This window comes from Nothoprocta perdicaria, unplaced genomic scaffold (assembly GCF_003342845.1).
Source record: "Nothoprocta perdicaria isolate Ctin4 unplaced genomic scaffold, notPer1 scaffold_305, whole genome shotgun sequence".
NCBI lineage: Eukaryota > Metazoa > Chordata > Aves > Tinamiformes > Tinamidae > Nothoprocta > Nothoprocta perdicaria.
In genome coordinates this window covers 553,830-565,598 of record NW_020455539.1, presented here as the reverse complement: position 1 = coordinate 565,598, position 11,769 = coordinate 553,830, and the positions used below count along the sequence as shown (strand labels likewise).

General features: G+C 39.9%; 1 protein-coding gene across 1 annotated transcript in view; it reads right to left on the bottom strand.

Moving 5' to 3' along the window:
- Positions 1-1,543: 1,543 nt before the first annotated feature.
- ITCH (itchy E3 ubiquitin protein ligase) overlaps positions 1,544-11,769 on the bottom strand; it is a 32,359-nt gene continuing 22,133 nt past the window's right edge. Inside the window, exons 18-23 of the mRNA XM_026042491.1 lie at positions 9,406-9,546; positions 7,523-7,643; positions 6,657-6,761; positions 5,483-5,579; positions 5,038-5,110; positions 1,544-4,251 (exon numbers count right to left, since the gene is read on the bottom strand). Coding sequence (XP_025898276.1) covers positions 4,152-4,251; positions 5,038-5,110; positions 5,483-5,579; positions 6,657-6,761; positions 7,523-7,643; positions 9,406-9,546 — 637 coding nt within the window. The 3' untranslated portion in view covers positions 1,544-4,151. The remainder of the gene's footprint in view (positions 4,252-5,037; positions 5,111-5,482; positions 5,580-6,656; positions 6,762-7,522; positions 7,644-9,405; positions 9,547-11,769) is intronic.

The following is an 11,769-nucleotide window of genomic DNA, read 5'->3' as shown; positions in this document are numbered from 1 at the left end:
CCCCTGGCCGGCGGCAGGCCCCGCCCCGCCGGGGCTCGCTCTACGGCGGGCGAGGAGGGCCAAGCGCCGCCGCCAGGGGGCGCCGCGCGCCTTGCTGCGCGCAGCCGTTCCCGCGTGCCCGGCAGCGCGCGGGAAGGTCGGAACGGAGCGAGCAGCCGGTCCGCGGCCACGGGGCGGGAAAGGCCCGGACAGGGCAGGGGGCGGAACGCCCTGAGCCACCCGAGCTGGCCCTGCAGGTCACGTTTCTGCAGCAGAACTAGGAAATACAAAGGACCCGCTTTTTTTTTTTTCCCCTTTTTCTTTTTTCCTTCTGGGACTACGGAACTCCTATTCCCAGTTGTGCAGAACACCCTCAGTAGCGATCGGCCACAGGGCACAGCTGGCGAGCGCTGATGAAGAGCAGCAGAGAAAGCTCCTGCAGCCGCACGAGTCCCCGCGGCTGCGGCGCGGCCGTCCTGCGCTCCAGCTGCAGCGGCAACGTGAAGCCCACGCAGCGGCGAGCAGCCCTCTTCAACGGACAGGAGCTCAGCTGCCTTCCACTGCTGTGACACAATCAACTAGCATGAAAGTGTTCCCACTGGGCTCTTGTTCTACATAATCCCTAAATATTTTTGTTAATATATGTATTTTTTTCCCTGCAGAGCAGCCGCCTCCGCGGGGAAGAGCCCTGGGCCCCGCAGGACTAAATCTGGGATCTGTTCTAGCTGGGGGCTCCAACAGTGACCAGCAACCACACGCTGAGTCTGAAAGTCTAATGAATTGCCATGCGGAGAGGATTTCTTGGGAAAGAGGTATTTGCGAAGGGATGCTGCTGAGAAGGCGCTCACGCCACCCAGGCTGAGCTGCGCCCCAGGAGCAGACACAACGTGTGTCTATACGTGCACGTTTGCATCGTGACACCGCAGCAATAACGACAAGGCAACCTCTTTAAGCAGGTTTTATAAAAGTATTTACTTACTGAGATACTGTTACAGTTACCTGAGTATTTGAAATTACAATGCAAGGAAATCTCAACAACGAATTTCAGTACAGTATTTTACAATCCAGTGCTGCTGATCCCAGTTTATATACCAGTTCACTAGAGCACATATACACAAAACGATGATTCTGAAAGAAAATTAAAAGACACCACAAAAAAGGGGGCTGGAGATACCAGTATAATAGAGCTGGGATTACAAATCCAGTGCAGCATGAAAAGATAACGCCAAAAAAAAAAACATCTTTTTTTTTGCTTTTACATTTCTTAGATAATAGGAAAAAAAATCAAGTTTTAAAGAAGCAACTGGATTAAAAAAATAAAACTCCATACTAAATCAGATGAAGATGTGATGCATTTCCTGCACACTTCATTAATATAATGATGTTTCTTGAGCTACACAAGACAATAAGGCTTTGTTAAATCTGAGCTCAGCATTTCACTAATTCTCATGTCATTCTCATAAGGCAACATTCTCAATAAAAGTTATTCCAATACTTGGAAATTTGGATCAACCGACAGTTGCACATGAATATATTCTTGTTGCACCCAATGAGTTTATGGACCTGAGGCTGCTAAATCAGTTGAAGCCATGGGAGATGCGCTCACTGATCTCGTCTGAAAGTCCTGCTTTAGTTCGATTCAGAAAATCTTATTATGCAGTGGATTAAACACTATGGGCTCATCCACGTGAAGCTTCTACCAAACAAACAGAGCAGTACATCAGTGGCTCATATTGATTCCTTTTTATTTCTACACAACGTGTTGTAGAAAATTAACAGATCTGTTAGCATTTACAATGCTTACAAAGTAAAAGGGGCAAGTCATCTTTCATCTTCAGAAATATTTCTGATTTAACAAAGTAAACTTATTTTAAGTTCTTATATTTTGGCCAAATCCAATGCTTTTTATTTCCCCCCCCAGTGAATTCTTTAATTGCAATATTTGAAAATTATTTTTGATGCTTGGGATATCCAGCCCCCTTTCCCCCATTCTAATACAGCAGAAAAGACATATAAACATGCTATTTAAATTAAAGAAAGAAAAAAAAAAAAAGGAATAAGTGGAATCCCAGACTGCAAAAATATATACAAGCATTTACCTTTTTCCTGAACTAACATTTCAACCATAAAAATATTAAACAGCCATACCCTATAGAACTAGGGCTAAGGCTATTTCAATTATAACTATTCTTTATTTTAAAAATATAGGGCTGAAAGCCTTTTGGGTGATATTTATACATTAACAATATTTCTAGGTTCCCTACATGAATCAATAAAGCATTTTGCAGAACACAAACTACTTTTTCATAGCTTAATCTTGCATTATCTTGCTTAATTTAATCTCTCTTGTAAATATGTTAGATAACTAGATTTCACTGTAAGAATTAACATCAAGAGAAAATATTTATAAGGCTTTTTTTCTCCCCACGAACTGTACTGTAAAACAGCCATGAATTTTTTTCAAATTGGCATATTTTCCTGCTAGTAAAACCACGAAGTGGGGTTCGTTCTCACTAGCAGGGAGATGATGAGAGCGGGTCAGTTCCACACCATCAGAAAGGCTTCACGTTTTCCTTAAAGCCCCGTGGCGAGAGTCGCACGCTGCAGGGTTAACCAGCACGTGCATGGAGCTGAAAAGCTCTCCTGAAGTTGGTTATAAAACTAGTGTTTTTCCATCTTTTACTTAAGACTGAAGGGATAGCGGGAAGGAAATAGTCTTTTCAAGACCGGAAATTCAGTTTTATATAGTATCCCACTGTCCTGCTCCAAGTAAATGTAGAAGGTTCTTAAAAACAGCTCTTAGCCCACAGCTCTGAGATGCAGCTATGCTCTAACTTGTGCTCCATGCCAGTCCAAGTGTCACATCTCTTTTTGCGGCCAACAGCCCATCACATTGAAGTTTGCTTTACTCCTTTCAGTTAAGAAAAGAGCTGACCACAGCTAAAAAGTGCATTCAGTCTAAAGGAGCAGTAAAATGTACAATGCCACTGTAAACCAGAAGAGAACTGAATATTAACAGATTCTAAAACGAAATAAAATATGTTATTCATCCAGGAAGAACTCTCTACAAAAGTTACTAGCTATAGGCAGCTAAGGGATGAATTAATTTAGAAATCTCCCTCAAATTCTGTAGAACTATTTGCTGATGCTCCAGAAATCTGTGATCTGACTGATCTTTCCAGCCTCATTAGCCCTAGCCAATATCGCCCTTCAGTTCATCATCAACAAAAAAAGATAAGTGTTATCATTTTTAAATCCACTTGTTTTATACTTCTTCCTGAGAACCCAATAACATATTTGGAGAAAACTGACTACAACACGTGAGAATCACTGAGTACAATTTCCATTAACACTTGACAAGAAACATCAGTCTGCGAACATGAATCTAAATGGAATCAGTGCAATCCCAGGTGGTCTTGACTTTTTCAAAATGAGTAAGTACCACAGTGTTTTTATTATTGTAAAATTAAATGAGTTATGAAGGAAAAGGATCAGAATTCTTCCAAGCACACATGAAAACGTTCCAACAACTTTGGGCAGGTGTTTTTGGAAAAAAAAAAAAATCCAAAGCTATGCCCTGGATTTGTGCCACACTTTTACATGCCCTTAACAGCAGCTTGAATCCAGCTGGCATGTGAGCAGACTCCAGGTGGGGAAACAAAACAGTCCGGCCACATCTGAGTTAGAAAAAAGAGCAAAAGCAACGAATTTGCTTATAGTACCCGGAGGGTGGCTACAGGCTGGCTCTAATAACACTGCTGTAAAGAGGCTTATGAGGATGCTGCAGCATTGCAGCTACCAATGAACTTCCCAGTGCATCAGTAGCAAAAAATGCTACTAAAAAGGAAAGACGAAACTATTCTTAAAAATCTGTCAGTCGTTAAGGACACATTCTAATTAATGAACAGTGAGATATAGCAGAGCCCAAAGCTGTTTTAAATATCTTAGTTCACAATTCATCTGATTGCTCATTTGATTTCTGAAAGTGCTCAGTAGAAATCCAGAGTTTAAGTGGGTAAAATCTCAGGATACCATCCACTTACTTACACACTAGTATGTTAAATAAATCCAAGTCGAGTCTACTTTACAATGAGGTGTGCAACAAGCAGAAGAAGTGAAGAACATACATCGTGTGTTGAGTTCACATTCTTCAAGGTGCAAATTATAGCTAGTTATTCCTGCCCAAATCCTTCTGTTTCTTCAATTGCAAATAATAACTTTTCCTTCAACTGCTCATAATTCTTATAGGGTGGAAGGTCTAAGCGATTGAAACTGAAAATAAAAAATAAATGTAAGTACTGAAAAATAAACATCACTAAAAAAATCTGCTATGAATACAGATGATTAAACCTTTTGCTATGTAAAATGGATACAAGAATTAATTCACATGTTACATGATACATGGATACATGAATTAATAAATAAATGGATACATGAATTAATTCACATTGTTGGAAGTGGAAAAGAAAGTCCAGGAAAATCCTGGATTTATAACCCTGTCAAAAGCTGACCTCACACTAGAAATCATTTATTCCTGAGAGCAAAAGTTTGAGTACAAATGCTTCAAAAGAGCTAGTTTTACAGAAATGCAGTGTATTCAGTAATAAGCCTCACTACATTTCCTTAGTTCGTTAACTACAGGCATTATTCATATTTGAAAAGTTAAACTTGTTTCCTTTTACTGAGTAATAACTAAAGAAATGAGCATAAGCCGCCTTTTCTCCAGGGTAGAGGGTGCATGAGTAGAGCTTTTATTATCAAATGGAGCTTGGTGAGAACAAAAAAACAAACCTGTCTTCATCAGAAAGTACTGTTTATTACTTTAAATTTTTAGTAATAGGCAAATCCACAAAAACCAATAATGGAACCCACTCCATGCCATGGTGCAGTTTTTCGGAAGCTTGACTTTTATTCAGTGATAAAACTGTGGAACTTAGCTTGGTCCTTGATTTCACACGAAGACATTTAAGCATATTGCCCATTTATGAACAACCTCCAAGCAGGCTATAATCAGCAAGAACAGAAGCAGAGCACTACTCTGATTTATTACATACTTACCAGGTGTGACTTCTAGGTAACCAGTTTTCCTTTCCAACTTTTTCAATACAAAATTTTTGGGGTCCATTGCTCCCTGTAATAAATTCAAGGAAATTATTCCTTGCTGTAGCTAACTTAGTATCAGTAGTAGTAACAGCAGTTAATATAAAACAACTGAAATAGGAAAAACTTAAAAACAAGACAAGGCTATCATGACTCACACAGAACAAAAGTCTCTCATTATACAGCGCTATCCAGATACAAGTATTCTTGATGTGGAATGTACACACTTAAAGAAATGATTTTGAAAGGAACTCAAGAGAGTAATGGATATCGATGATCTCTTCCCCTACTCTTTCTGTCATCACTGAAATATCTGGAGGACTTAAGGTTCAAAATAAAATTCATAAAAATGCCCACAGGCAAAAACTATGTGCTAATCCATTAGATGGATTAGTATGCATACCCATGAGGTCAGCAAATCCTCCCACTGGTAATCTGCAGGTTCCAGTAACAAACTGCAGGAGTCTCATCCTCTTCTCATTATCTATTTCTTTTACAAACTGAAAAATAACAATTGAAATAAACATTTAAGTATACATTTAATATATGTATTTATACATACATATACATATACATATTGACCTGGACAGACTGGAGGACTGGGCGGCGAGAAACCTCATGAGGTTCAACAAGGGCAAGTGCAAGGTCCTGCACTTGGGGAGGAATAACCCTGGACACCAGTACAGATTAGGGGTGGACCTGCTGGAGAGCAGCCCCACAGAGAGGGACCTGGGTGTCATGGTGGACGACAAGTTGACCATGAGGCAGCAGTGTGCCCTGGTGGCCAAGAAGGCCAACGGGATCCTGGGGTGCATTAAGAAAAGCGTCTCCAGCAGGTCGAGGGAAGTGATCATCCCCCTCTACTCAGCCCTGGTGAGGCCACATCTGGAGTACTGCGTCCAGTTCTGGGCTCCCCAGGACAAGAGGGATGTGGAGCTGCTGGAGAGAGTCCAGCGCAGGGCTACGAGGATGATCAGGGGCCTGGAACATCTGCCCTATGAGCAAAGGCTGAGAGAGCTGGGTCTGTTCAGCCTGGAGAAGAGGAGGCTGAGGGGGGACCTGATCAGCGTGTATAAATACCTCAAGGGAGGCAGTGAGGAGGAGGGGGGCAGCCTCTTTTCAGTGGTGGGCAGGGATAGGACTAGAGGAAATGGCTTCAAACTGAAGCATTGGAAGTTCCACAGGAACTTAAGGAAGCATTTCTTCACTGTGAGGGTGACAAAGCACTGGAACAGGCTGCCTAGAGAGGTTGTGGAGTCTCCTTCTTTGGAGATCTTTAAAACCCGCTTGGATGCAGCCCTGTGCCACGTGCTCTAGGTGACCCTGCGTGAGCAGGGGGGTTGGACTCGATGACCTCTGAGGTCCCTTCCAACCTTCGGCATTCTATGATTCTATGATTCTATACTTCATCGTCCATAATTTAAAACTTACACAACTGCTAAGAATAGGTGGATTAGCTGTAACAGATTTTATCTGCATGCTACTGATCTGTTCAGCACTTCGGACTACTGCTCACTCAGCTGGGGCTGTAACTCTCTAACTTCTGTTGTTCCAAGAATAAAAGAAATTCTACAAACCTGCCAGAACCAAACGATCTGTCTGCTGGTCCTGGTGTAATGCCGATAGATGGTATGTCTTTGCCAGTCGTTCAAATCAATCTCTTGCATTCCACATAAAAGCACCTTTGGGGGAAAGAAGGGGAAATAAACACAGTACAAGTTGTCACTCCAGTTCTACGGCTGCCCGTAAAGCAAAGAACGCCAGCTGCACCATACTTGTAAGTATCTGTCTGCAAAGGCTACTCGCTTGCTTTTTTCATTTTCAACTTTATCCAGCACTTCCACAACAAAGAATAATCACTGTGTGTGAAGTGTATTTTGAGAGACCACAAAATTGCAAGGGTCACATTCATGAAAAAGGGAATAATTGGTTGCATTTGGATGTTCAAACCAAAACCACAGAGTTTAACATTGCCCAACCATATGATTCTGTGCTGGGTATAATCTATTTGGTTTTCATCTTTTCAGATTAAAGAGATACTTCAGGAAGCGTAATTTTGTGGGCTGAAAACCAGCTAGAACCTGGTCCACTCTATATTATAGTCATTCATTGCATATATGGTTTTATTTTCCTTTCTGTCAGGTTACTCATTCCTTAAACATAACTCAGTCAAATTGCTGAGGACTCCAAAGAAACTCAACAACAACTTTCTTCAATTTTTTTTAAATGTGTCAGAGGCTGACAAAGAAGAAAGCAAAAGGAAACATATTAATCAAATACTACTCCATGATATCAACCAAATACTGCTTTATGACATTCTCTTCTTCTTCCCTATGAAAAAGAGCTGTCAATCTCAGTGAACTCTGTTCTGCAAAAATACTGACTGTAATTTATGTATCACACGCAACAAATTGACTCTAGCAATAGCCAAGTAACCCTTTACCTCCAGTTCCTTGGCATCAAAATACTGCAGATACTGTTGGGGCAGAATTTCATTGAAGCCCTCGAAGAAAGCCTGGGTCTGTTCCTCAACACCTCGGGAAAGCCTCCATTCTGCTACTAGCCTGCAAAAGAAAATAATAAAGAGCATGTAAACTGTTCCATGCTGCCTAAAGTCCACATCTTTTGTTAGCCTATTTTGAGATGAACTGTAAGCTATGTTAAAAACATTATGGAAAGTCTGGAAAGTTCTGGGGATAGAGCATTGTATAATTTTATTTGTAACCTTTACTTTGTGCGAACAAGTTTTTAAACGCAAGTTAAAATCCTATGTTTCCAACGACTCTGCAATGGCAAGTATTTTAGGCTCAAAGAGGAGGCAGCATCTATTCACTGATGAGATTAATGAGCGCACAGCAGTCCCTAGATATGTGAGGAAAGGAAGAAAAACGCAGAGCTATCTTTGTCTAATATTCTCCCCAGAAATCTCGATCGTTATCCATGGAAAGGTAAAAAACTAGGTCAAGTTGTACTGGTGAAGATAAGTAGGACTGCTAGCTTACCAAGAAACGACTATGTCCATTTGGAAAGTTCCATATTTGTTTCTGTTAATCATGAAACTTTGCTCTGTGGCAGAAACTCCACTCTCCATTAATAAAAGGGTGAAAAGCAGGCAGGAGACCCGAAGAACCTGAACCCAGGGAGAAGCAGATATTATGCTGAATTCAAGCCTAACCTGTCAGGAGAATTGGAGTCTAAAGGAGAGAGAGCTATTTTCTGATTTCAATCCTAGAAACTTTGGGGGCTTAAAGCAGGACCCAGAGCACAGAAGAGTAGGAGCGAGGCTGGAATCCGAGCTCTCCCTGGGTTCCTGGAAACTAGGAGAGAATGGTTTTCTGCAGATCCTCCCCATTTGCAATCTCAATACAATCATTTTGCAAAACTGTAGTATGTTTCTTCTGCAAATGCTACCTTTTCTGTGAAACACTGAAATCTTTTCACAGATTGCTCATGCAGTGAAACCAAAATCCACTCCCTTCTCTCTTTTACCTCCTCCTGGAAAAGCAGACTTCACCAAAATCATCCCAAGACAGAGAAGAAAACTCCAGCACGTTTCACCTTATTTTGTGCCTGCAATATATGTTTTCCTTTGGCAAGCACATTCTTCACCTAAGCTTATATGTTAAGGATCACCCCTTAAAGCAGAGCTTATGTATATTAAGGAACGGATATCTCAAAACAAACCAGCTCATTGTTCCTGTTGTCATTTTTTAAACAGTCTTTGTGAAAGATCCTTTTCTCCTAATCTACAACCTGAAAACATTCCCATACTACAACCATAATACTTAGTTTATGAGAATACAGGTTATTACATCATTCCTAACATGGTGTTCTTAAAAATGCTGGGTTGTGACTGTACTATAAGGCCAGTTCAAATAGAACCAATAGGTGATGCTGAATACCTTTAAAAACTCAGGATTATCAAGAGTGCATCCAAAAATGTTCAGTTTGAAACAAAAATGGCTCACCAGAATATGAGTAGGTGCTGAATTAGTGTAATTCAAATAATAAATGCATGCAGTGATTTGCTGAAATACCCAATATACATACTTTTCATTGTGATGTTCTGCTAATCTCCAGAGGAAAAAAAAAATAGATCATCTGTTCAACTTCGTACTTAGCATGGATTTTTATTTCCATCTGTTTTCACTTTCAAATATGACCTTTAAGTAACTGACACTTGTCAACATCAGCAATTACTCATAAGCAAATTTACAAATATGCATCAGGGTGTTACACAGGTGCACAATTACAGGGCAATATTTTTTTGCTAGAACTAAACAGAATGGCATAAATGAGTATTTTTAAATCTTCATTTGTTCTTACCTAATATATTCTTCTTTGTTTTCTTCTGTGACTAGAATGTTGCTACCATTTGGTTTCAAATCATGGCTTTTGATTTCACCTAGAATTTCTTTATCAACTGAGAAAAACATTTCCAAGCCACATTCTTCAATATCATTCTCTCTGTAAGAAAAAGAGGTATTGTAAATACTAGATAAGGAGACCTTATACACAGTACAGGAGACACATATATTTTTTTAAAAAAAAGGGGATTAGAATTCACAAATGAAGTTAAAAAATATTACTTAAAAAGTAAATGTGATTTTGCAAGATATACTGACTTCACTCACAATATGAAAATACATGAATTGCAGTTTTGGCCAGCAATTTTTTTTCTTAGTAGTACCAATAAATTAGCCATTCCCTAAGGGTGACATATTACCTTGCTGACTCTTTAACAGCTCAAAGCAGTACAGAAACTTTTCAAAGGAGTAACATTTTCACATGTTTTCTGGCACAGCTGCTTCTTCTAAATGGTAACGAGGAGCTCGGTAAAGTGAAGGTGCCTTTTTTTTTTTTTTTTCCAGGTAATATCAAACCAGAAGTAACTAAGAAAGGTTGGGCATGCTAATGATTTATCTTCAACTCTCACATATCTATAGGTCTCACATATCTATGGTGAGCATATTCTAAAATGTTCTATGGGTCTATCTGCTGAGCATATTCTAAAATGTTCTAATCTCCTAAATTAATATGTACATATTTCCTTCCTATATTATGATATAGGAAAAGAGGCTTTTCCTATATCATAATACAGAAATGGCAGTCTTGTGAATACAGCATCAGTGTGGTTTATTCAGCACTGCCATATGATGGCACTTCAGAACGTCATCACATGAAAATTGAGATGAGGAGGAAAGGCTTCTGACTGATGGACAACTATATAACTCAAACTATAACATTAATCCTTCCTTTAAAGGGGAAACAGACTTTCATATTGTGTCAGGATACGGAAGTCTCAAGTTTCCTTGTGAGATATGCATGTGAAAAAGGAAAGCGATTGCATAGCCACCTTCATCATTTTCTAATATTAATGATTTATTAAAACAATTTACCAGAAATGGTGGGAATGTAAAAAAAATAGCTGCTCAATAGGAGATGATCCAAGTAGATTCAAAACCACTGACAGGTTTCTTGGTCTTTAAGAGGATGAAAGAATTTGTGCCTTCCCTAACCGACATGATTTTTTTCCTACAGGTTTATGACCGTTTCCCTAGAGAAAAACTCCATTGGCATTGCTAACAGACTGGTTCCCCTATGTTAAGCATGAAATTTCCATTTCTTGGCTTAGAGAGCCACATCTACACCCCAGAGATCTGAAGTCTGTTCTCCAGAAAGTTCACATCCTTGAGTGGTTTTGTTTTTTTCAAGGTAGTAAAGCCTTCTTGGACTCCAACTTAGAAGAACTCTGTATCACTGCAGAAATTGCTGCTGATAAATGGGTAAAGTCTGCTCTAGGGACAGAACTTCCCACTGTCTTAAGCCTCCCTAAAGTTTCCTTCTCTGGCAACCAAATGAAAAACACAAAAAACCACTAAGCATGGATTAATAGAAGCATGTGTAGACACCACAGCTGAGTCACTTGAAATCTTAATTTACAGACTGGAGATACAAGAACTGTTACTTGGCAGTTAAGTTCTAAGTTTTCTGATTCCTTACTTTAAATGTAGGCTTTTCCTGCCCTTGACAAAACCTTTCACTAGTGACTGCTGGCACCCAAGAGAAGTTTTACACCAGCAGTCACCTGGATGGTACTTGGCAACACAGCAGGCTTTGAAATAAAAGAGAGAGGCAAAGGCAATCTGTCTTGAACCCCACTTATTGCCACGGTCAGGCAGTTGAATACTGATTTCCAAAAGACTCTATGCTCTTTTCTGAGCCATCATAAATAATATATTGTCCAAAAGAGCTGGGCATGGATTCACTGTGACACTGCAGCAGGACTGGAAGGGCCGTCAGTGAAAAGCATTACTGTAAACTGCAGTGCTGATCACAACTCCCCAGCCTATGCGCACCAGACACACAAACGCAAAGACGTGACTATGTCTAAGGATAACAGCTTAAAAATAATATCCTTTTACTATCAACCTCCCACAGATGATTAATGAATTGTTAAGGGGAATGATTTTATAATGCACAGCTCACCAGCTAGCCACACGATCATCCACCCACAGCAGCTTCCCTCATCATCACAGATCACTTGCTGTAAATTTCTTCTCTACAACTTCCTCAAAAACACCTTGTGTTTTCAGTGTTACATCTGATCCCTAAAATACCTCCAGTTGTAAGATAATAACAAATCACCCCTACTTTAAAAAAAATATATATATACACACACATTATCTG